The sequence below is a fragment of the Nyctibius grandis genome, chromosome 5 (assembly GCF_013368605.1).
Source record: "Nyctibius grandis isolate bNycGra1 chromosome 5, bNycGra1.pri, whole genome shotgun sequence".
NCBI classification, from domain to species: Eukaryota; Metazoa; Chordata; class Aves; order Nyctibiiformes; family Nyctibiidae; genus Nyctibius; species Nyctibius grandis.
The window spans coordinates 53,464,138-53,491,370 of NC_090662.1; the positions used below are offsets into that span (position 1 = coordinate 53,464,138).

General features: G+C 37.6%; 1 protein-coding gene across 1 annotated transcript in view; it reads right to left on the minus strand.

Annotated features, from left to right (window-relative positions):
- EEA1 (early endosome antigen 1) overlaps positions 1-27,233 on the minus strand; it is a 73,237-nt gene that overhangs the window by 13,921 nt on the left and 32,083 nt on the right. The window contains 14 exon segments of the mRNA XM_068401356.1: positions 529-711; positions 1,541-1,735; positions 3,131-3,232; positions 4,720-5,050; positions 5,649-5,788; positions 7,745-7,900; positions 9,109-9,222; positions 10,633-10,833; positions 11,412-11,615; positions 11,845-11,964; positions 12,971-13,120; positions 16,404-16,742; positions 21,559-21,675; positions 26,626-26,781. Coding sequence (XP_068257457.1) covers positions 529-711; positions 1,541-1,735; positions 3,131-3,232; positions 4,720-5,050; positions 5,649-5,788; positions 7,745-7,900; positions 9,109-9,222; positions 10,633-10,833; positions 11,412-11,615; positions 11,845-11,964; positions 12,971-13,120; positions 16,404-16,742; positions 21,559-21,675; positions 26,626-26,781 — 2,508 coding nt within the window.

Consider the following 27,233-nt stretch of genomic DNA (forward strand, 5'->3'; position numbering starts at 1 on the left):
AATTCAGATACCTGTATTCCAGGCAGGTCCCCAAACCTACTGTTTCTATTAGTTTGACATCTCTGAACGTCAACAATCAGCCAGGAAGAAGTGGAAGCGGCAAGGACATGGGAAAAGACTGACAACTAAATTCTATTTAAATCATATACATGATAGGAGTTACTCACCTGCTGGCAGAGACTTTGCCCTAATTAGCTATGCTGTTTAAATTAGTTGAAAGTTACAATATATAACAAGAAAAAGCGGCACAAAAAATTAACTCTTGAAAGAATGCAAAAATAAATCATCTTTCACTTTGCTGCTCTACAAATGCAAGGGTAAGTTCAGGAAAGCTGGCAAATACCCTTGGCTTTAAATTACTTTCAGGATGTCCATTGTCCCAGGGGAAGGGATTGAACAGCACTAAATTCTATAAATATCAGAAGAGCTTTTTTCCCCCTATACAGTTCTTGCACTGTTTCTTTGTCTTCAAAATGGATACAAACAGATCTACTAAGTCATATATGACAATAAAATTACTCTACGTACCTTAAGGTCTTGCCTGGTTGCCAGCAGCTCAGACTCTTTCCCATAAAGGTCCAGCTGCAGCTTCTCCAGGTTTTCCTTATGTTTTTCATGGGTCTTCTGTAAGTCTGCTAGCTTGACTTTCTCTGCTTTAAGCTCCTGTGCTGACAAAATAGACTGCTGTTGCAGTTTATTCTCCAGTTCTGCCTGAAACACAAGCATAGGCAGTTTCAATTAAAGTCACAGACAGTAAAGTAAGCTTAATCATTTCAATAAACTGCATTTCTACTGCAAGACAAGATTTTTTCCCACTTATGAAATAGCTTGTGATTTTACAGTAATGTTTTGTAACTAATTTAATAACAAAATTTAATTCATGTCAGAAGACTGAAACACATTAAGACCAAACATTAAAAATCTAAATAATGTTTCCAAATCCTAAAGTTTCCATAGACTGACTAAAGCACAAATATGATCATGTAGCATAGGGTAGCCAAAGGTGGGGTAACATTTAACAGTGCAAGGCACGCAACACAACATTCTCTAATGTTGTAAGACGTTTGAACTCTTTCCATTATGGTTTACAAGTTTCATACTGTCACTCAGATAAATTCTTTTGGTATAAGAGAAGACCTGGTTTAAAACTGCCACGGATGTTCCAAAACACTGCAGAGTTTGTCTAAACTACTCTCAGAAAAACTCTACTACTTTACAAGAAAATGGCAGCTCTTGCCTCATAGCATGCTCCTGAAGCAAAATAAACACATTCTATCTAGCCTTTTTTATCACTTTATTGAAACCCATTTCCCACAGAATCTGTATTTCAGCACTGGTTCTTTTTATTTTATTATTGTTGTTGCTGTTGATGTCGTTGCTTCAATTTCCAACAGCATCTGAAGACCTTGTTTCCACATCCTGACCTTATAATTTCTAAAAAGACTACAGCAAATAACTTTATCACAAAGATATTGACATAAAAGCTGCAGCTTTATCAGATAATTAATTTTCTTAAAGGAGTAAGAGAGGCCAGTCTTACCTTTTCTAAAAGGGCAGTTTTTAATTCAGCTTGCAGTGTCTCACTATGTTTTTTCTTCTGCTCAAAAGAGTCCTTTAACTCTCTCAGCTTTCCCTGGAGATGTTGCTCACTTTTTTCTTTCTCTTTCAGAAGACCCTGAATTTCCACTACTTGCGCTCGTGCTGAATCAAGTTCTATCGACAACTGCTTAGAAATCTATATTAAAAAACATTAAATAACTGTATATTATTTTAATTTAAATCACTACTTGTATATGCCTACTTGTACAACTGCCTATTGAACCACGTGGATGACAAATTACATAGTTCAAGAAGCAAACAGACAATTTCACAGATGAAAAATTGGTCACAGCTGAAGATACAGCCTCAGGAAACCAGCTCCCAAAAGACTGCTAGAAGTTGGGGAGAATCCCTTGACTGTAGGAATCTGAAAGGCTTGCCCTATTTTACTTTTCTCTAGGCACCTGCTATTTTCCTCTGCCAGAGACCAGATACCAAGCTACACCTTTCTTGTGGTCCAGTATGCCCTCTCTACGTTTTTACAAAGAGCTGCAGATTATTTGCAGCAAAAAGTTTCCAAGTTTGCTACTGTTATTTCCTACACACAGAACCAGACCACCCCACAGTACCACTGCCGCTACTTTCTGCTTCAGAGCTAGGTGGTCCAACACTGGCAAGTAGATTTAGACTTTAAGAGCTACTATAACACATTAAAATCATCTGTTATTCCCAATTTCCTGCCCTTAGAGCAACTGCAGTCTTTTTTCACCGTTCAAAATTAAGAGCAGGCAACTATTCTCTAGCCAGCAGTGGTCTGATACCAAATTTATCCTCCTGCACTTGCCACAGAGTACCATAGTGCTTCTGACGAACGAGAGAGGAGCCAGGGAAGTAGCAGCAGTAGTCAAAGAGCAATTACGATCACACCTGTACATCCACAAACCCTCTTTCAGGCAGTAAGAGTCCATCACAGTCCATCAAACTGTGTCCACTGATCATATCTTTTCTGATTCCTTTAAGGAACAGGTGACAGCTCGGGTAAAGAAATCCATGAAAGTGGATTTGGCCTTCAGGCTGCCAGCTGGACTACATGATTTTGCAGTCTGAAGGCTCATCTTTAAAAAAGAAGTATATTTGGTCCTTATGCACTCACAGCAATTATACAAGTTTGCGAAAGCAACTAAATCCTTCAAAGATACCTGAAAATGTCCTGTCAACCACACAGGGAACAGACTGATTAGGCCTAAGACTAAAACAGATCTAAGGATACAAGATAACAACTTTTATCATTCACAGAGCGTAGTATGAAAAAAATGAGGACATGGTAATACAAAATAACTGATGGGATAAAATCACCCTCTAAGGTATGTGGAGCACTGAAAGGTAGGATTAAAACCTGTATTTTAAAACTTCATACTAAGATGTTGGAAATTTTTAGTATCACCTTATTTCAGTTCCCTAGGTAGGTTAAAATTTGAGAACTGCAACCTCTTTATCTCTCATCAGTCCCAGCATGTGAGACTAAAAATGCATCTTTTAAACATTTATTATTATTGTTTTCCAGATTTTTGAAACTAAGTGGACAGCTTACCCCCTCCTTCTTTTCCAGTGAGTTCTTCAGTTCATTTCTCTCTTTAGCTACAGACTCTGTTTGTACCTGAAGCTGGTGTTTTACTTCTTGGCAAGATTTTTCCTAGAAAACAGAAGACAAGCAAATATTTCTGTTAAGTTTCTAAGATTGGGTTCCAGGTATTTTTGCAGGATCTACAAAGCCTTGAAAAATAATGCTTTCCTTTTCAGTGAAAAAGCTTTCCTTCTCAGCTGCAGACATATTTTCAGCTAAAAACTTCTCAAAACTTTAAGAGTGGAAAATCTAAGCTGAACACAGCTGATACCCTGTACTCAACAAATGCAGCCATGTGCCAAAGAGTTTTTCTGATTAGGGATAGTCTCCCCATTTGAAGCTGCTGTTGGCAGCCCTCCTCCTTCTTGTGGGAAGCAGTAGGCTCATCACTCTCCTTAGGATCCAAAATTTCTTGATGTTCTAAAACTCACAAGCAAGTACATTTGCAGAATTTGTATGCAAATACAACTACTTTTTAAGCCCAAATACTAAGCAGTTAAGTCAGTGGCGAGCCTCCAAATGACTACAGAATTAGAAGCAGAATCTGGACTCCTATCTTTTAAGTCTAAATTGGGGAGAAAATCCTTCAAGTTTTAAGGAGAAACAAATATTTAAACAGCAGTAACTAAGCAAAGCAAACAAAAAGGCTTATCTTAAAAAGGTGAGAGAGTAAAGGAAAAATGTTATTTTTAACTAGGAGCAGAATTTTTTTTAGATCAGAATAAAAGCAGCTATGAACGGGTTCTGGGAAATAGTGACATGTCAGATGAGAAGGGAGTGAGACAAATACCCCCACCATGTCTGAGGCAAGAGTGTCACAACTGTGTAAGAAAATTTATAAAACATGTATTGATATAATGCTCATTCATATTACCAACAATGCAAAAGAGGGAAGAAAAAAAAATTTATTTCAAGGCTAGTGAGAGTTCACTCTCGTTACCATAAAAGGTTGCTCTGGTGGTCAAGCACTTGTTGCTATACCACCACTTGTGAGACTGCTCTGAAATTCAAGTAGTTCTAGCACTCTGATAATACCTTAAGCTAGACTTCTTCCCAGACGACAGACCGTGTTACTCTGCCTGCAGTATACAGCCTTCCAGCATGTCCAGACTGGTGCACAGGAAGGTTCTATACAATAGAAAGGAAACTAAAACGGCCTCAGAAAAACATCTTCTTCAATATGGTGGCACTTTAGCATAGGGTTTAAAACTGCATTTTGTAATAAGGCTGATGTATTTTTAAAAAAGGGGATATTTCCCAAGAAATTTTTCACCACTTGTCCCTACTTGGTTTTCTTTACCCTATTAAAGGCATGCAGCAAGGAAAAAGGGATCTTGTTGTGTGAAATGACTGATGTTTAGCAATGCAAACATCCAGACAAAAAATTTTAAGGTAGGACACATGTATGAACAACTGAAAATCACAATTTGTTCTTCCTTAAGGCAATTAATTTCCATGCATTGTCATTGTATGTATACTGTTTTCAGACAGAAAGCAAAGTCATTTCATCACACTGAAAATACATCAAACAACGTCTGAAGAGAGAAACTACTAACCATTTCTGCCAGAGCTGCTTTTCCTTTTTGTATTTCTTTTTCTAATTCCTCCTTTCTTTTTTTGAAGGATTCAGAAGTTTTTGAGAGCTTGTCTTTGGTAGCTGTAAGGTCCTTTAATAGAGTATCCTTCTCTAATTTCACTTGTTGCAGCTCTGATGTTGCTGCTTGCATTTTACAGTCTAATTCCTTGAGTTGTTTACTTGTATCTTCATTTGATTTCTCAAGGTTTTGTTGGAGGCTGGCCTTTTCCTCCTCCTGCTTTGAAATTTGCTGTTTCGCTTGTTCAAGGGCCTCAGATTTCTTCTGTAAATCCAATTTTGCACTAGACATCCTGCAAATACAAAGAGAAAAATAAAGTGGGGTTTTTTTAATTCTTCTTCAGAGGTTCATCTGTATCATTAAATGCCTCTATTATTTAATATATTAACTGTAGAACCACTTCAAAGCATACCTTTTTCATCTAGAACATTGGCATTTTCTCTCTCCAGTGAAGACATACCAGCAATTCTAAATATTACTTTGAGATGGATTTTTCTTCCTCAAATATTATGAACAGAAACTACCCCTTTGCTGCTTATGCATAAATTGTAAATTAGTCTTTGAAAGTTACAGAGCTGTGGATATTTAAAGACGGATCTCAAACTGTTCAGATATTTAGCTGACAACAAGCACGGTGAATAAACTGAAGTGTATTGAATCACAGCAGTCAGTGATTCATACGAAAGAACACGGCAGATGGAGTCTGCATGGCATATCGACTGAAAGAAAACAGGTGGGATATTACCCAGTTCTCGTAGCAGAGGGAAGAATCACTTTTATCTATGATTTTAAGAAATCACAGGAGAGAAGACCAAAATTTCAACTCTAGTCCAAACCACTCTAGTTTTATGTCTGACTCTGAAAAGTACTGTAACACAGGAAATGCATACGCTTCTCTTGCTGCTTCAAGTTGTTTACTCAGTTCTGCTGCTCGGAGGTCTAATTCTGTAGATAGCTGTCGCTGCTGCTGTAACTCCTGAAGAGCTTGCTCTTTGCTTGCTTTAGCGTCAAGAATGTCAGCTTCAAGTTTCTGAGATAGAAAAATAAAACGTTAGAGCCATTAGAACACAACCAACAACATAAAAACAGCAATAAAAAGCAGAATTCATCTAGTCTGTCAGTAGCATTTACTGTAGAAAGTCTTTACTGTAGAAAGCAGTCACAATTCTCACACACCACCTACCTATTTTATTAGTTTGCTATTTATCTTTCATTATTTAGTTCCTGCAAATCTCTTGCTCCACCAGAAGTGAACTTTTTTGGTAAAACATTCTGAAATCATCTTTAAATTAAATGCCAAGCAGACATTTTACTACAAAGCAATAGATAAAACGCAGAAATCTTTGAAGAGCCTATCCAAAACACCTATACAAAAAAAGGCCATACACAGCACTCAGCTTCGGGGTCGGGTTCTCAGCCACCACCGAGTAGCTTCAGCAGTTTCAAATGACCGTTGATTTACACATCCCAAGAACTCTGCCATTCTTTATAACAAAAACACAAACTACAGCTGCAAAGAAATCCTATGCTCTCCTGGAAGAGGTTTTTCTTTTTGTTGTTTTTAGAAGGTACTTGTTCATTTCCACGGAGTATAAAGAACACAGGAGACTTCAGCAAACGGGCACCGCTTAGACTCTTCAACACACTGGCTGTTTTACAGGCACTTCTGTTTTCATGAAGTGGCCATAAAACAAAATGGTCAAGTTTCTCTGAGAAAATTCCTGAGGGCTTTTTGTTTTCTTTTTTTAAAATTTTTTTTTAAATACAATGCATTCAACTGGAATAATCCCAAAGAATGGTGATGACACCAAGATTTTACACAGAATCGCATTCCTGTTGACAGCATCAACAACCCTGCTCAGTTTCACACTTCAGCTACCAGGAACCTCATAAAATCTCGTGCAAGCAAGCACTGTATTCCTCCCAAGCATTTGTGTCTGTTGGTTACTTGTGAAACTTTAGCAAAAGGATGAAAAACACAAATGAATGCGGGCAGGAAAAAGAAAGTATGCAAAAGAAGAGAGAGACAGAAGCACAAAATAATTACGCTAATAATGCAAATGTATGACTGCTTTATTTTTTAATAGCATTGAATTTAAAATTTCATCTGGGAAAACAACCTTCCTTCTCTTCTATAGAGCACATAAGCTAGGAAAAACGCCCCACTCAGTCTTGAGCATAAAGACTGCTAATCTCCCCCAAAACAGACAGACAACACTGCAAAAACCTATTCTGCGTTGCTCCTAAGATCCCTGTATCATATGGTGTTACGTACCATGAATTTGACCATCAAGAATGCTTAACAAATAGTGAACAAAAGTTAAAGTCTAAATGTAAAAGCTCTCAAACATTAGGACTAATTAATACCCTTCACTGAAAAGAGTAGTATCTCAAAACATCAAAAGGTTCTGCAAACCTTCTGCCAGAATTATGTGTACTTACTGATTCCAGAAATGGAAAAACTGATTCCAGAAATGGAATGCAAAACTCAGGATCAAGTTAGAAGAAAAACACTGATGAAAAAATCTTGATAAAAAGCCTCTATAGAAGTCTACTGAAAGGCTTCTGAAAAAAATTAAACGAGACAGGTAGTGTTAACTTGGGCTAACCAATGTAACACATATTCCCTGCTACCACTTGTAAAGACTGTAAGGTTGAACTTGAAGACTCTAATTTCAGGAATTATTCATGTTCCCTCTCATAACACTTTCCAGGTAGCACAGAAGTTGACAGAAGCACACGTACAGGAAAATGACAACATAGTGGCAATGTCCTAAGCCTGTCTTCTTAGTGTGATATGCTAGCATGGAAGAAGAGGAGAATGGGATTAAAGGGTGGATCAGAAAACACTAGCAAAAAAGAAAACCTACAAAAGTGGTATTGACATAATCCTTCCCCCATAGTTTGAGCACAGCTTTTATCACATACTACCAAACAGTGGAGAACATCAGTTTCTGTAAGCTCAGATACTGTGTTCAATACAAACCTTAAGCTGTCCCTCTAGCTCTTCAGTTTTCTGTTCTAAATAAAGATGTTTCTCTTTGTACTCTTTAAGATTGGCTTCCAGCTGAGCACAGTATTCCTGCTTGTCATTCAGCTTAGCTGTAACCTGATCCAACTGAACGCTGACCTTATTTAACTCCTGAGGTAAAATAAAAATACGAGAGTTGTTAGTTTTTAAATAACTTTCAAAAATTACTCATGTCACATATGCTTTAAATGATCTAGTGTGTTCAAACTAAAAAGGAAAATAATGTTTCTTTTTTATTCCAAGGGGCAGGAAATTGAGAGGGGAAACACAAACACGTGCACAAATTCTCTCTGTGAAACTGGCAAAATTTCTTTTAAAGCCTCAATATTCCTCTCAAACTTTACAGGCTGTGGGCTAAATCTTAACAAAGCTGGCTTAAGTTATAAATGGAAGAGGAATTGTAGGTAATAAACGCACTAGATCCTGCAGCTAGAACAACCGTGAACTAGAAAGTAACACTACAAAACCTTAGAGAAAATTTTTGCTGTCTTCATGAAATCAAGCACCACCGAAGAGGAAAGCCGATACCATGGAAACAGTCATTTCTCCACATACCAGAGATGATTTCAAACCATTTGGTTCAACACAAATCAACGTAGTTTCCACAAGAGACATGAACAAATTCACCTAGTCACCACTATGATGATAGCTACATCAAAGCTTGTTGCTCTCCAACCAAGCTGATTCATTTAACTATTAATTAATTATTTAATAGTTGCAAAAAGAGGTTTATAGCATTTAATTACATTCCCACTCTAAAAAATGGAGCTACGTTAGCATCTGCTGGATGTTTCCATGAAGACCACAGCAGCACTGATTCTAACAATGCAAATATTTGATTCAGCAGCCAGTGGAATGCTTCACTAGGATTAATACACATTAAAACATGCAATTTTAACAACAGTCTTTTGTTTTGTTGTGTCAGTTGGCACACAGAGAATTATTTCTGAATACAGGCAACTGATTCTGAATTTATCTGAATCTGCAATAAGAGTTAAAAATTTTTACTTGTACCCAGTGCATTCTACAATCTTTTCTTCGTAAAATACAGGTGAGAATTGAATTACACCCTTAGATTCTGAACCACAATCCTACAGCAAGGAGTGGATTCCTAAGTAAATTCTTTACACTGCAAAATATATCTGGTCCAGATTACAGCAAAAAGAACCTAATACATATCATATGGTTAAAGTATCCTAAATGATGATTTCCAAATGCATATTCACATGTTCATTTAGTTTGTAAACAGACTATTCTTAGGTTTTTAAGTAGGTTTTTAGGTAACGTAGAAACTTTATAATTTCTATGTTGCTTATAACCTGTTGCTTATCTTGCAGTGCATGCTGGGCAGTGTCCAGATGATTCTGAAGGTCGGCTCTTTGAGCAGCTTTCGATGCTTCTGCTGAAAGTAGCAATTCAGTCTTTGCTTTTATCTGAAAGACAAGTTGTATTTCACTAAAACATCTATTTCACTGTAGCTCATTTTAATTTTTTTATACTTATTAGTAAACTCAATAGTAAAATCAGTAGTTTTCATGTGCTAGTGTAAAAAAAAACAAGGGAGAAAGATTTTAAACGTTTAGAAAAATATCAGGATTTTAAGCCACAGTTAGTTCTTACTTGGAGCTAAAAAAAACCAGACAAATAAAAAAACCCCACCACAGCAGTCCCACTCATCTTCTATTCTAGGAAAATATTTTTACTTACTAACAAGGAGCAATGGGACAGACTTACTGCATTCACACCCATGCATACCTTGATAACCTCAGACTACATGCACATTTAAGGGTCTCCAAAATTTTTAAAAGCAAAACCAGTAAGAAACAACAAAAATATGCTTCCACATGCATACTATCTTTCTCTGCTCCTATCTGCCTGTTAGGGAGCAACCTCCATTCCTTCCAAAACACCCAGCAAACAAAATTTAGAAGGTGGGTATGAATAGTGTTGGTGCAGAGAGGCAATATTCAGGGTCACCTGCTATTGTGGTTTACTGGTTTTGTCCGTAGCAGAAATGCTACTTCTCTGAAGACTGTAAGGAAGCTCACAATGCCTTAAAAAGCAGTTGCAACGGCCCATAGATGATTCAGTTCTAGCTCAAACGTCTTGGTGAAAAAACAGCTCAGCTAGCGTAGCAAAGCCCAGTAAGAACATCACAAAGCTACATCGGAAGAAGTTCCTAGACCTGTTGGGAAACTGAGTAACACTAATTCAAAAGGCGTCGCAGTGTATTAATCCAACAACAGTACTAGCTGCTCCAAGTGTACCGATGCAAGAACTTCTGATCATATGTTATTTATTCTTTGGGGTAGCTGAATATAATTAGCAGCTTTTAGCTTAAGCAACACTTAATAGCAGGAGAGTCCACACTGAGTCCATACTGGGGAATTTCCTTGTTTAGTAAATTAAATCGACAACAAGGTGGCCCACAGCCTTTTTGTTTTGTTTTTGACAAAAGTCACTAGCACAGGAAATTTCTAGGCAACAAGACATTAGTGTCTTGACAGACTTTCACTCTGGTGCAGAGAATCCAGGACAGGTAAGAGCAGGGTTTTGGATGGCTAGTCATTACAAATACAACAAGAGATGCCTGAGAACAGATTTTCCCAAGTCAATTAAAAAACAAACAAACAAACAATATAAACAAAAACAACCAAAAAAACAACACTTGCCATCTATTGCTATTCTGAATCTACTTATATTTTCCTCAATTTTATCTGCCTTATTCTACTTCATTTGTCTGTCAGTAGATACATGCAATTTTTCCTTTGTACATTCTCTGGAGAGAACACAGAAATCAGAAGCAGGATTTATCATCACCAGACAGTATAGAGTTTCATTACCTGTACATCAAGTTGTGAAACTTTCTCTTTACTTTCATTTAGCTGGCTCGTTAGTTCAGTGATGTTTGCTTCCAGGGAGACCACACGGTCTTGAGCAGCTCTTAGATGTGCCTTTTGCTCCTGCACTTGCTCGTGCAAATTCTCTTGGGCTTGTTTATGACTTTCTGATTGATTCTTCAGCTTCTCTGTCAGCTGAGTTACCTGCAGTGAAAAAAAAGGAGGTAACTAGAAGGCTGGAACAGCATGTCCAAGGAAGCCATAAATCTTTTAAATTTTAGCATGTCTTGTTGTGGCTTTGGAGACTCAACACTATCACATTTCTTCTTCTGAACTATGACAGTAAAGCTATATTGTACACAATGCCAGAGTTTAAACAGGTTACCAGTCAAACATGGAAGTAAAAGGGATTTGTCAATTTGGCCTTACTGTAACAAACCCAAAATATTAAGTAGACAACAGATGCAGGCTGAACTGAATTTTTGTGTTGAAAGCAGGAATTACACCTCTTTTTAAAATAAGAGAAACAAACATGTATATGTATCCAAAAATTATTTGTAAGCACATATTACTAGCATATCTATATCGGAAACATCTGAATTCCTCCCCCTATGCTGATAGAAAGGAAGTCACCAAAACACAAGTCCTGTGAAATTTACAGTAAGATCCTTAAAGTAAATATCAAAGAAATAGCAAAGTACAGAAAAGACTAATGTCATATCTGATGAGACAGAATTCAATAATGAGAATGAGAGAAAAGAAACAAGTCTCCAAGCTCTTACCTGTATTTGCAATGCATGGTTTTTCTCTTGTAGCTGGTTAAGAACTGCAGTTTCTCCTTCACCAGCTTGAATTTTTGCATATAAGTCCTCTCTTTCCTTTTCTAGCAGAGAGATGTTTTCTTTGCTTTTTTGAAGCAAAGCCTCAAGATTTTGAATTTTTTGGTCCTTATCTCCAATTTGTCGTAGTACTTGCTCCAAATCATTCTAGAAAATCGCATAATAGCTTCCTTAATTATAGGGACCTTAGAAGTTATTCCTAATGCATAAAATGTTGGATAAATTTATTAAACACTCTCTGTATATTCTGTTCTAGACTTAGAAGTTAACTTATTGAAACTAGTATAAGTCATGCAAGTCATTTTTACAGAGAAAACATATTTAAACTAATGCATCCTGAAATACACTTTCACTTGAGAATACATGACTATGTTACCTGGGCTTCTCGTAGTTTTGCTGTAGTATTTTGCTGAAGTGTCTGCTGTTCCTGGTGCTGCTGTTTTGCCTTTTCTAATTGATGCTGCAATTCTGTGAAATTTGCTGCTTTTTCCTTTAGCTGAAAAAAACAACCAAGCAACCAAACCAACAACAGACTAATGAGTGAACAAGCACCATTCAGTATGCCAATAGTGCTCAGTGTTCATTCTAACGCTAAAAGACTTTACTCTAAACACAAATATTTGAAAACTGGTATAAAAATAAAAGTGTGTGATGCTAGTTAAAGACTCAAAATCTAAGCAAAGCATTCCTTACTATTAACAGGTGAGATTCTATATCACAAGCTAGAACTATAAAACAACTATCAGGCACATATGTATTTTAGCTCTCAAAAATCTAAACCATAAGAGATTTTTAGTATGTTTTTTCCAACAGTTGTTAAGATGTAACACAACTCATAATACAGATACCTGTAAAACAGCATTATTATTACTATTATTAGCAGTTTTAGTAGCAACTTCAGTTCAGCAATCTCTCCACTTCTATACTGGTCAAGGCTTTGCAAATTAGCTACAGAAAAGCTTTAAAGCTTTGACAATATACCACTCAGATATTTGGCCAATCCCCATACAGGCAGCAGAAAATCAGCAACATATGCAAGATACTCATTAAAACAAATAAAAATTAATACAAGTGATTTCTGCCCATCCACCCCACGCAGGTTATTAACCATCAATGACCTGCTGTGCCCTGTTCACCTTTTCTTTGTGCAGGGCTTTATCTCACAAAAGTATCTACACACACAAGTTTATCCACATGAGCTCAGGTACACCTAAGTCTTTTTTTCACAAGATCCTTAGACAAAGCTCCTAAGTGCAAAAAAGCATATCTTTTGTTCATCTGTAAAGCACCATGAACATCCATGCATCTGATAAGCATTTAGCCTACAAAACCTGTAATGCAAATGGTATTTTGGCAGATTTTGACAATTTTACTGTAAGACTTTAACAGTGTTAGTCAGATGAAATTCCCATAAGGACAAACTTTATAAACCGCAACATCACAAGTGGATATAAGCTACTATCAGAAGCAGAGCAAACTAGAGTCTGCATAAAAGCCCCTACCTGCTCTTCGGCACGAGAAAGTTTTAATTGCAGATCAGCCACCTGCTGCTCTTTGTCCATCAGTTTCTCACTTGACAGCTGCCTCTGTTCCTTGAGCCGCCCGTGGGCTTCCCCAAGCTGGCGTTCTGTTTCCAGAAGTTTACTGTGCAACTGAAAAAAAAAAAAAAAAAAAGAGTAATCAATTTTTTCAGCCATTTTTTAGCCAACAGCACTTGGCTGCCTAGCGGGACAGAAAAAGGAACAGTGCTTTTGATAACATTAAATTTTCAGGCATGGAGGGGGTGAGGCATGACTGTAAGTCTCTCTCCTTTACCCAGCTGCCTGTTTCCATAAAATTTTAACACTGAAGGACCTAATGCTGAAGACATTGGACCACCTGTCAAAATCTGGCTGAAGTTATCAAACAACACAAAAGTAGCAGGGGATGGAAACGGGGAAACAAGTATGTCTGCCTTATTTTCTCAGGAAATCAGGCTAAATTATTTGTTTATATGTCCACAACCACAAAAACTGTGAATGAAAAGCTGTTCAGCCTGTGACAGAGATACTGACTGATAACTGTGACTGCATAGTTCAGAGAGAGAGGTAGGAAAAGATGGAGGACAGGGTGAGGAAAGGCCAGTAATCAAGAACATGTGTCATCTTCTGCAGGAATCACTAAATTATTAATACTTCCTCACTAAAAATATGAACAAGAGCTGAAGAAAAAAAACTAACTAAGAAAGAGTGCAACAAGATTAACTACAGAATTCACTGTTATGCTGATACTGGGACAGAAAGGGGAAAATATTTGGAAAGAGGGAAATCAGCAAACAACATTTTGCAAAAGTCACTTTTCTTACAGGCACAGCTAAGTATTTTTGAAGGACTTTAAGACTGACTTTAAATAAACAGAACCATAAAATCCAGGATTAACCCATGTTACAGAATACAAAAATCATAGGTTTAGCATAGCTAAAAATATTTAGACTTTCAAAGATACAATCAAGTAGATTCATATTTTCTCAACAACAGCATTTATTAGCAATTAACATTTCTTCAAGACTGAAGGAATTCGTATTTTCTGTGTTAACCTCTTCCTATTGCTGTGCTGGAACCACTGAACATTACCATTGAAGCTTCCTTCCATTGTGAAGATCACTTCCTTCACATCACCCAAATTCTAAACTATACAAACTTAACCAGACCTGCATCTGTTCAAATGCATTTTAAGAAGATGGTAAGGATTCTTTGAAAATGTAGTTTCACTAAACACCTATACACATACCTTCATGAGCAGTATTCATTGTGTCAACATAAGCTATTGGACTATACGCATAAAAAGATAATTCCATTAAAGTATTAAGTGAAGAAATACAAGAAATTTAGACTTTTCATGACAACAGTAACTGGAGGGAAAGAGAGGAAGAGAAGTTTTTGCTTGACTTCAATTTTATTTTATACCATGTGTGAAGGGCTTTTTTTTCCTCCACTATTCTTTTACAACACAATTCTAAAATACATCGTGAGATCCAGCAGCTTGTTCAGGTTTTCTTGCTTAGACTGTCTTCCTTCCCAATCGTATCATGGGAGAATGTGTGATGCCTCCATTTCCTTTCAGAGGAATTAATTCAGCAATGCATTATTCACCTTCCTTCTCCTTCATTTTCCCACCCCAAAAATCCTTCCTGAAAACGCCCTCTGAGGCTGAAGCCAGATTTCAGCTCGACCTCTTGGCTGTGCTTCTGAAGCTTGCATACATGTTGCCTAGGCAGACTGAGGCAATTTTACCAAGTGAGGATTCCTAAGAAGATAACTAATATAATTATCTCCCCTCCCCCCGACAAAAGACTGATGGGAGAAGGAAAGTCATTCTGGGGATGTGATACATACATAAATGAAGTTTTGCCAAGCCACAGTTCTTCCAAGATAAACTATACACGCACAACTTGCAACTTAATCTATCTCAGACTTGACAAAGGGTTGAAAATTGAGAAACACTCACTTTAGAACGATAAAGCTTTAGCAAGAGATTAAAATGAAGTACATCATACTAACAAAAAAAAGCAGATTATTTTTTCCATCTTAGGACTGGACACAATTCCTGATGCACAAATATTTCTCCAGTATAACACATTACTCCCCAAGACACTAAATAAAACAGAGTTCAACCAGCCTCAAATGTCAGTATGCTCAATATTATATGAAAGTCCTGCTTCAATAACTCATTGGACTCAGTAGAACAATACGTAAACAGTGGGGGGGAACATATGCTCTGTGTGTTCTCATAGCTATCGGCAACATAAATAGAAGGTGTTTGTGGAAAGACACAAAGTAAGCAATATTAAGATTTCATATTGTCCCTGCTTTCCACACTAAGTATTCCCTACAGTACTCACTATTTAGTTTTAAAACAAATCAAGCATTGTTCAGTTCTACTGTAAAACGAAGATTCACTTTTCTCAAACTTCCTACAGAACAGTGAAATTACTAGAAGTGAAACTATTTCTGATACTCTACCTGAATTGTTTTTCTCATAACCTGAATTCATTATAGCTTCAGCTACCTTACTGAACCAGAATAAATAACCTTGCTAACTTCTTAGGATTTGCCTGTTACCATATTTGTCATGGAAACTCAATATTCTGGGTTGCCCTCTCCTTTGACAATACTTCCCTTATCTCAGGGAATGCATCAACAAAAAAAGCGGAGGGGAAAAATTGGAGGATGAAAGAAGAGTTCATTTAACACTGTAAGAGAAAAAGAGTGGACGTAAAACCTGTCTCAGATCAGCTAAAGCCTTTTTTATTCATGTACAAAAAAGGCCTCAAGTCAGAACATGAGAAATAAACTACAAAGTTTATGCTCATTCAAGCTTAATCTTCAAAACTGAAAGTATAAAGATAGTTTTACAGAAGAGCTCCAGATAGAACAGAATTAGTAAGATGTTTCCCTTTCAGAAAAGGGAGAGTTGTACTACAGATAGACAGGTATTACACTAGCATTCCCAGAAATAAAAATGTGGTAAGGTCATTATAACTGTAGATCTTGCTGAGTTTGATTGTGACACAGGGGCTGCAACTATGTTCATTTGCCTCTGACAAGAGTTTGGATCTACTAAAAAGATTGAGACACAACAACATACAAATACCAAAGAGTTTCTACAATCTTATCACAGCCCCTTCTTTTTGTCTGTTCTTTTCTTTACTTCTCTAAGGGGAAGAGGTGATTGTATTTCATTCTCTGCAGTGTTAGGAAGAATGCTTTATGTTTATTCAAATACCAGTTAGCTTTACATTTATTCAAATACAAGTACTGGTTAGTTACTCCCCTTCAACAAGGAAATGCAAATGCATGCGTATACAAAATATGCATGCACAGTTTAAAAAAACCTAATGGGATGGTTTAAGGAACCATTCCAATAGGATGGTCTAGGAGGTTTATGGAACCTTACCTGACTGAGCTCGCTTTGGAGTTGCAGGCCATGCTGCTCTTTTTCCTCCTTCTGCTGCTGAAGCTGTTTACATTCTGCCTTGAGATGCTGGTACTTTGTCTCTACTTCAGACAACTCTTCTTTAAGTTTCTGGCTCGTTTCCCCCTTCTCACCTAGCTCTGCCTGTAATCTCTGTATCGAGGCTTCAGATGCAGACAGCTTTGCCTGAAGCTGTTGGCAGTCCAGGTCCTTCTGATGAAAGCTTGCCTGCACATTCTTCTTACTCACAGATACTTCATTGTGTTTTTCTTCTAGCTGGGTGTAGTCCTGCTCTTTCTTCAGCAGCTTCTCAGTCAGACTCTATGAAGAAAGTTACACAGCAATTCAAGTGCAAGTCTGCTTACAGCTGGTCAATGCATCATTCTAATTTCTTCTCAAGTGTTGATGCTGAACAGTGAAGAACTTGCTCAAAAACATTATTAAAGGAAATATTGACCTCTATTTTGTATTACACAAGTTAATTCTGGAGCCCATACAACATACAGTTTCAAATGGAAATACTGTTTTTCATATTCTCACATGAATCCACTTCCTCTTACTGTGAACACCACACAAACTCAGTTTCTGTATCCTGGAGAGTAATTTGCTTTCCCTAAATGTTCAAATTCTAGGTTATTACACCTGGATTTGCTTGGGGAAAAGCTGAAATAGTAATTTGAGTTATTAGCATACAGAAAGAGCTGTCAGAGGCCACTGTCCTTCACACAATTCCCTAAGCAACAACATCTGTGGTTTAATTCCTGTCTAATCCTGTGCAGACATCATGCTAGTCATTTTTAGAAGTATCCTAATTTTGTTCTTTCACTATACTTACGGTATGATCTGCTATCCAAAATATGGAAGAGAGCCTGTGAAAACTAATAAAATCTGTGATGTTGATAAATCATAGAATGAAACTCATGATTTAACCTTCATTTTAGAAGATCATGTTTTTACATTTTAATTCATACCATCTAATTTCCTTGCATACAAATCAGCTCAAAGAGAATGGTTGCTTTGAGTTTGAAAACACTAAAAACTGGGATTCCCTAAAGAAAAGACCTGAACGACACTGAGTGTCAGATTTTTCTTACCACATTAACAACAGCAAATACTGCAGGGTCTAAGGTCATACTATTAAATTTACATGCTGAGACAAATACTGGAAAAATTTATTTACAGATAATTTTCAGCTATTTCATAATGCTTTTCATCAAATTTCATGAACTAATCAAAATTATATTCAGATAGAAATTAGATATCTTAATGAATAAGATGTAATTCCAGAAGTTTAGGTTTTCCCCCAAGCTTAGCTGAGGCACTAACTAGAATTTCAGAGATCTCCAAGCAGGACAAAGAAGTCATGAGAACCATTTCATTTTTCCAGTGGCGCTTTTTGAAGCACAGAAATACAGTTGCAAGGAGGCCCCAGTCATCATCCAACCCAAGTAATTAATTCCATCTTCTTGAAATGTACCAGCAGGTTCCATTTATTGCAGCATCTTACTGATATCTATCTCAGTGGAGCATTACTACACACATCTTTTAAATGCTTGCGTTCTTCCTGCAGTTTCAGTGACTGCTGTATTCTCTAGTGACCCTTTCAATTAAAATACAGAAAAATAAAGAACACTTCTAGCATGTCAGCCTGAAAAAATGCCAACATTGAGGTCAGCCTTATGTATCAAAACTTCAGACAGTTCTGCAACTTTGGAATAACACTGTTCCAAAGATAAGATAGTTAGTGCTGCAATTCTAGCTATGCTGGGCATCTTAGAAGCGCACTTCTACACAGTATGCAGGGATGAAACCTATTTTGTCAAGAAAAAGCTGTAAAACTATCTAAATAAGTTGAACAGTTGAATAGTTTTGTTCTTTACAGATTTTAACAAATGATTACTCTGTTGGTTGTTATAAACCATATACAGACACTTTATTTTACAGTTGTGATAAAATAAACAGAAGAATCTACAAATGACGACTCTAGCAGTCCAGCAACCCATGGGAGAACAAATATAATTAATGCCCTATGTGTCCATTTAAAAAAATACATACTGTCTAAAGCATACAACTTAGCCAAAAATTCTGGCTCAAGAGTAAGGTTTGGCTACTGAATTCTAACCCTGAAGTAGTATATTTTGAAGAGTTTCTTGAAAAATAAAACAACTTGTTGCCGTTACAGGTATGCAGAAGTTTTTATATATGCATCTATAAAATCCAGAAATTAGAGTACATAAAGAACATACTGAGGTCAGGTGTCATCTTTATCCTCCAGAAGCCAGTGGCAAGGCTCCCGCTGCTTTTAGAACAGGGTTCACCCTCAGAATGTAAAATAAAAGTTGTAATTCTCTTTTCATTAAAGAGAAATGGCCAGGCAGGATCATTAGCATTCGTTCTGAATCGTGTTCCTGAAATACCAACACAGTACAGCACCTTTTTCATCATAGCTGTGCAAGTTAGAGCTACGGTATTAATATTACTACTACTTCATAACTAGATCCACGTGTCGTAAGTAGAACTGCTATGGCCTACTTTGTGAAGAGTCAGCGCAGAGCACTAACTTAAATTTCCAGGTAAAGTGGGGGCTAGGGGGAAGGAAAAAAGGAAGAGAAACAGTGAACATTGTCTTGAAGCAGACTGAGACTCTGGGAAGCTTTCAGGAACGCAATGTAAAACAAAAAAGAAGTAAAAGCCTCTTCACCATCACCTAACAAGCTATCCAAAGGACAGCCAGGAGCAGCAGCTACATGCGGCTGGAGATGCTGCTCCACATCCTGCACTACTCTTCTCTCTTCCTCCCCGGTCTGATGAGCAATACAGCAATGAACACCAGTGTTGAAAGACACTGCCCCTGACAGCTGAACACCTTCTGCAGTCATGAATAGCTAGACAGAGCTGCAAAGACCTACTGCTGCTTTCACAAGAGAAGAGTTGGGTTTGCCCAACAGCCTGCTACTTCCGTGCATGACTGAAGCCCACGACCAGACTCAAGGCCACAGAGCTGCCACGCTATGGTCATCCAGGTTACGTCAGTGGACCCAGCAATGTTTCCTACCTGGATGCATGTCCCAGCTGCATCCCAGATATATAAAGGGATATGCGGGCACACACGAGCCACCTCCCTTCCCTAAACCTTGATTTCCACAGAAAAGAGGGAACGACAGTATGTTACAGCCCTCAACGAAGAGACCTGAGCCTTCAAAGCTCACAAGATACAATGGCGACCACTATACTGATCCTTTCTTTTATAACTGCTCCTTGGAAAAATACATGTTAGTAGTGACAGTGGCCAGGAATTAAAGAATGAACTCTGTGGTCACTGATCAAATTTCAGAATAGTTACGTCAGTAGAAGGTTGGAAACTAAGCATTTTTTCCCTGTAGATAATGCATCACAATTATCCTACAAGAAAATAAACAAAAAACCCCACATGCAATGCGTTTAGAATTACAGCAAGTCTTATACTTCAGGGAATATGCTGGTTTTTCACACATTAGGTCTCTCCTCGGCTACAGGCCATTACTGGCCTCTGCAAGGCAAGCCAAGCCCCATAATTACAGTACTTTATAAATGTAAGGAAAGGCAGTTCCGGCTGGTCTCAGAGAACTGATCTTATCTACTTGTCATCTGCTCTTCTCAGTATAGCTCCTGAAAATATAAGAAACAGCTTGCTTGCTTGAGGTTCTACATGAGCTTGAGAAACTCTGTGTCAGTGCGCAGAAATATCTTCCCGCATTGCAATGGAATTGTAAATGGGTATACATCTCAAACTGCAATATATTCTACCCTGTATTAATGGCTTCTCCCTCCTCCCTGACAGCTTCTTCACAGATGGCAACTCGTTTGAAGTGGAAGCAATTTTTGTCATTTGGGAAGCTAGTCTTACCTTTTCCAATTCTAGGTCCAAGTCCCCCAGGGACAAGATTCCTTAGCTAGCATACCATTTTTATGGATATTGCCTTTCAAAAAGCTGCATAAAGAGGTGGCTGTAAACTGCTTTAAGTCACTGAAACTGAAAGAGGAAAAGCAGCTTGCTGCCATTTCTCTTATTCCTATTCCTCAAGTGGTGTTTGGCATTAACCTGACACAGCAGAGGACTCTTTCTTAAAGTACAGTTATCTTCTGCGTCAGTCTGTTTCACTCCACGTTGTTAATGGAATAGCAATATATTTAAGCAAGGGCTCTATACTGTATAGCAATAATTTTGTCAAAAGCTTGTTTCAGTGTTGCTGGTCTGTGGAAAAGAACAGCATAACAATTCTCACCATCTCAGTTCTGACCCTGATTCAATAAGTCAAACCAAGAGTCATCCTACTAAAGGCAAGTTTAATTTACCAAATTTTAATTGCACCTTCTTATATTCTTTGCAAGTGCTGTCTTAATATTGGATTACACGAAACACACACTGCTTGGTCCCTTTTCTTTCCTGTTTTCGAAGATTGACAAGGTTGCTGGTAAATACACGTATGTAATGTGTACAGTTCATATACAGTGTTATTATACACACAACAAAAAGCAGCATGCATCTTTCTCCTTGTCTCTTTTCCTTCCTTACCCCCATTTATTACCCCACAACACATGCTTTCTTAATGCAAACACAAAATGCAGCAAGCTCAAAGGGCTTTGATAAAAGCTCTAAAGGAATACTTATAAGCTGAGAAGCTCCTGGAGTTTATTTCAATTTTCTACCATTCATGACTCTGACAAATGGCCAGAAAATATGACAGGAGTACAATCTAAAAGCTAAGAAACTGGAAAACCAATGAAGAGAGCTCAAAATGTCTTCTGAATTATGATTTTTAGGCAAACATTGTAATATTTCAAAGGGTACTGCTTTTTCTTTTGATGTGTGAGATGGCAATACTGCTTAATAATAGGTAAGCATAAACTGCAGCAATTACAAATCTGCAATAACAACAACCCTCAGGATTTCAGCTGTAACCCACTGATCATTAAAATACAGTGTTTGCTTGTACATTATGATATCCCTTGTGTTAAGCAAAATGGTAAAGGAATTCTCAACTTCTGCAACACCAAGAAGTGTTTTGTTACAGTCTTCAGCACTTCCCCAGGCAATGTGTGATGTGTGTCCATTTTAATGTGAACTGACAAGCATAGGAAGTAACAGCATTCTCACCTGGTTTTTCTGTTCTAGCTCTTTGACTGAACTTTGAAGTTTTTGCAGCTCCTGAACATACACAGCTACCTCCTGAGGTCCTTTGGCAAGTTCAGCTCTTAACTGGTTAATGGTAGCCTGAACAGACAAATAGAAAAATTCACACTTAAAACAAGGCTTTGTGTGCACAACCCAAACAAAAGCAAGATGTCTGGTAGCAAAACAAAAACCATCTTGCATACAAATAAACAGTTTAAGGAAAAAATCACCTGCAAACTCATCTCAGAGCACCATCAGCTACAGAAGTACCCCTGAGCATGATTTCCCAGCCGAGATTCATTCATGTCTTATTTCAGAAGACATGAATTTGCCCCAGTCCAATAGAAAATGCCAGGCTGAGCCCATAACCGATGAAAATTACAAGAGATTATCCATTAATCATTATCAGAGTTCTAGCTCACAGTGAAACCCTCCCAAGCCATTGCAGTTACACAGCCAAAAGCTTTGCCTCCCTGGTAAGGGAAATGTACTGGTAAAGGCACTAGAAGAGAGTCTGGCATCTGATGCAAACTTGTGTGTGACTTTTGGACATACCAGCCCTTCAGGTCAGCATAATCAGGGTAACAACACTACCCCATTAAACAGGATTGGTACAAAACAGAACACATCAATGACTGTACAGCATTTGAACACAGTAATGAAAGCAAAGCACTTCAGACGGGTAACAATGGCTGCCCTAAAGCATGCTGTGTATGAAAGCACTCACTTTGAAGACACTATATAATAGTAACCTTTTTAAAGAAGTTTTCTTTCCTATTGTTCTCATAACCACAGACTTTAGCACAAAGGTATAAATACTGAATTTCAAGAATGAACTAAAGCAGCAGAACAGAGATAGCAGACAATAAACGTACTATTTACAACCTTCCTACAGAAAAAGGAAGACCAAAGAGAACACATGAACACATTATATGACTACATATAGTTATTAATTCTGACTTTCTATAATGCTGTGCTTCACAAAGCTGTTTCATTACAGAGCTGTTAGCTAAAACACATCCTGGGATCTGTCTTTGGCAGAAAAAGAATCCAGGATGTTCTCAGAAAACAGAGTATGGGTATTTCACTACTGAGAGAATATAATGCAGAAAACATGCAGAAGCTTGCTAAGGACACCACTGCAGCGCTGCAAACTAGAATATCCATAAAGATACATTTCTCTCATTCACAATTCAATAAACCAGTCCCACATTTCATTCTTAACATGGAAATATATCATGGATGAATATTCATTCCTGATATTGGTCTGTCTGATGTGTCTGTATGATTAATGAACCAATAAGCAAACAGGAATACAACTGTTTAACAACCTCTTGAAATTATCTTCATACAACAGAAATCTACTATAAGAATAAAAAGCTTTCAAAGAAAATTTACCTCAAGTTTAAGTGTCTCCATTAGAAAGCAGAAAAAATAAAATGGATGGATGAAAGACAGAAATAAGCAGTCACAAAAGCTGTTAGCAGACACACTTCCTCAAATTTGTTTTCAAATACTTCAGTGTTTTTAATGCCTTTGCTTAGTGGGGAAAAAAAAAACAAACAAACAAACAGTCCTGGCTGTATTAAATTTACCCATAATTTAATCTACTAATCTTATTCTGTGGGCACTCAACAATTAAGTCTAGGCCCTGTATTTTATGAAGATTTATCAGATACTGAAACAAATCCCAATCTGAAGAGATTCATAGAAATGCTTAGCTCCACAGCAGTGCAGCTGTTTTTGTAATGTATTTACTATGCAGGAGTCACTATAGTGAGAAACTAAACATGGAAGGAGTATCTCAGAATGAACACTCATCTGAGATACCTAGACACCAGAGTTTCAGGTGCAACTCTGAAATAAAGCATAAACACCTAACAAAAAAGAAAAGAAGGGACAACAATGAATACATTTAGGCACAATTGTAGAGCTATACTATTCTTCATATGCCTCTCCTGCCACATTTGAAGACGCTCATATAGGGTTAAGATGATCTTTGTTATTCTCTTCACTCACATCATAAATCCAACTTATTTTAAAGACATCTCACTTTGGAAACCAATATCAATATATATATCCTCAGCCAGCTTAGAAACATAGCCAAGGATGGCGTAAGAACCACTTTACTCTTTCAGCCCTTGAGGCAGTCTTGAAGAGCAAAGCTGTACCCATTCTGCCAATGAAGGACTTCCATTTCTTTTTTTCTCATGGCTAACACTTTTCATAATTGTGTTCTTTTAGGAAAAGTAGAAAAGTTTTCACCACAATGACTTTGTACTTTTTTTTAAAAACTCTGATCTGTCACTTTACATCAACGAGAAGCTTTCATTTCAAACACGTCTTGAGCTATTGTTGCCATATGTTGGAATTAATCAGTAAAGGCAGTAACATTTCTGAGAAGAACCAGACTGCCACTGCTTACCATGTTCTGCCATGCAGCAACTTGGTCTTCTCTGGTTCAGCTTACATACTGATGATACTACACAGACATCTGATGATATTATAATTGCTGCAATGTAGTTTATAATCTTTCCATACAACTAAGACTTCTTATATGAACACATAGGAACAGCCAGGGGCATCATGCAGCCTTCTCCCCCATCTGCTGTTCAGGAGGCAGATGGACTTCCAGGAGGACTGAAACAACCTTCTTCACTTGTCTTTTTTCCTGTTAAAGGCTGCACTTTAAAGCTACATTTTAAAATGGATAGTTATGTCAAAACTTAAACATATCTAATTTGGGGGAACAGGAGCAATCCAGGCTTCCATGAGAATGTTTTAAGATGAAAGATCTTTGTTACACCCATGTCACCATGTCATTTTTTCTTCACATGAAAACTAAATATCCTAAACCACAAAAGACTACAGAGACAGTACTTCAAAATGAAATTTAAATTCTGCAGCACTGTTGTGGGATCTCACAGTTGAAACCAAATTACAATTATGCAGCAACTTACATGGTCACATAACCACATTATATGCATAACTCCAACTGTGATATTCCTTTTTTCACATCTGATGAAGCTCTTGGCATACATAATTTTAACTTGAAAACAATGGTAGATTCATGTTCAGTACAATACTGTACCCTTGTACAATTCCTGGAGCTCAACATATCTGTTGGAGGGGGGAAGCGGGAGGGAAAGCCCTAAGGAGTTTAGAATAATGCCGGGCAGCACTTCTTTAAAGCTCTGCAGTGCAAATGAAGAAACAGAAACTTAAAACTGCGGTTCCTAATACCTAGGGCACATGAAACCCCAGAATAACATGATGTCAGGAAACCTTCACATCCACAAATCTCAACAGGACAGAGGATACTAGGAGTCCTGCAGAAACTCTAGGCATTCCCTTATGTAAGCTGGGGAATTCTGCAAGGACCTCACTTCACTAGGGACCACTGCTCTGCGTTGACAAGTTTTGCTGGCACTGCTGCATTGGTGGGGGACAATAGAAAAGGGAGAGGGCAAAATTAAAAGGTCTGAAACACAGCTGACAGCCTTCAGTGAACAGTTACACTGTCAAGCCATTCATTAGTAAAACTATACCAACCAACCCACTAGTGAGACGTGACAACGCCCAGCAATAGAATTCTTCTGCAGGTATGGATTTACCAACTCCACCATAGAATAAATTATATGTCAGACAAAAGCCTTTTTGGTGATACTGTATTTTAATGAGGATGTCTTGCCATTATCTCTGTCAGAGATTTCTCTCACTGTCATGGTAATCAACATCAAACAGGCTTTAGCCAGGAGGGATCTGAGACAGTTCAAGGAGTAAGGTCCCCTCTTAAAAATCCAAGTCAGAGCTGTTGCATCCCTTTTTCTCCATCTTGCATGGAAGTGGAAGCATTCACTGGTGGAAAAGCAGAGGAACCAAAACCAAGAAAACCAAGTATTTGCTACTGCAGAGACAGTTAGTTTTGCTTCCTTAAACATGGAGTTCTCATTCATTCTATAAGCAATAACAACAAAAAATATTTACAAATCTCCCACCAATTTAAACTTCTTCCACCAACTCAGCCAAAGCAGAGGCAAGCCTTCACAAAATATTTCTGAAGAAACCAGCATATTCTGTAACTCAAGTAGACAGTGAGGTCCCTTTTAAATGGGATGAATTTACAAAGTTCAAATACAGTAAAACATGGAGAAAAAATGTAAAAAAAAACCCCACAAAACTAAAATGAGAACAATAGATTTTATTTTCTACTTTAGACTCCAGCAACAAAGAGAGGAAAACTAAGGTGGTGTTGCCTGGAAACAGATTACTGTGACATCCTGACATCTTTACCTTAAGACATGGTAAGGCCTGGCAGTCTCTCACTTTCTGCTCTAGTGGGTAACAGGCAACACCTGGAGGCCATTATGCAGTGGATTGCGGGGGTATGTGTGCAGACCAGATTTATACCTTACAAACAAAACATTCCTACAGTAAATAATAGGTGTAAAAAGGCTTCCCATTTGACAGTAAAAACTAGAAAAAAACAAAAATGAAAACCACTTTACAATTTCCATTAGGATTTTTAAATCTTGTGTAAGTTCAGTAATTATATGTCCTATAAGAATATTCAAATTATTATCTACTTTGTATTAATCATTTCTTTTTATACATTTTAACACTCTAGCATCCATTTTCAGACACATCAACTCAAATACTAACCTAAACCATCATTTTCAGTAACAACTGTTTTTATCTGCATGTAGCTCAATAAGGGAAACAATTCTTTGAATCACGCAGGTACTGCTCTATTTCTCTCTCCCAAGAGAATGGGCACAGCTCTGCTAGAAGGTTTTTTCCTCCACTACTGGGCTCTTATAATAACTTTTTATGCCAACGAAAGGTTTTGCAACAAAAAGTGTGAGGGCTTTTGGAGGGCACATATTGACAGAATTATGCAACTCACTGTAATGAAGAAACATGTCTATTAGATAAGTTAGAAGATTCACTTAAGAAAGAGGCTTTTTCAGTACGAAGAATTAATATTTTCCATTTTCTTATGAAAATCATGGCAAAGCTAACACACACATCTTTAGGTATGACTATTACCTCCGAGTTAGCCTGCTCTGCCTGCAAGTGCTTGCACTCATCTTTCAGCTTTTCAGATTCTCTCTCACGTTCCAGAGTCATTTTGTCCATCAGCATCTGAACTTGGACCAGCTCCTTTTTCAGGACAGCCACATCTTCCACACCAGGCCTTTGTAGCTGAAAAGTAGAAGAGTAGCAATGAGTGACACGCTGTTGGCAGACATGCTTCCATTGTCAATGTAATCTCTAAAAATCTTTCAAATTGTCAATTTATAGACAAGGTGACATATACAGTATTACAGTTGTGTGAAAAAAAAAACAGCAAAAAAAAAAAATTAAAATACCCCCAAAACAACAACAAACCAAAAACAAACCCACAGAAAAGTACACGTCATTCCCAAAGAAACAGGATTTAATGGCTGGTTGTCAGTTCTTGCCTACTAAACTTTGAACTTGTTGATTGGTTTCCACTAAATCTGACAAACGGGATAAGGTCTCAAAGATTTAATTTCCGTAATTTTCATGTAGGTGGATGGCTAGGTACAGGAGGGAGACATACCCTGGGAGAAAACACTGAAGTGACAGGGAATTCATGCAGGAAATTTACCTGAACTCACAGTTCCCCGAGA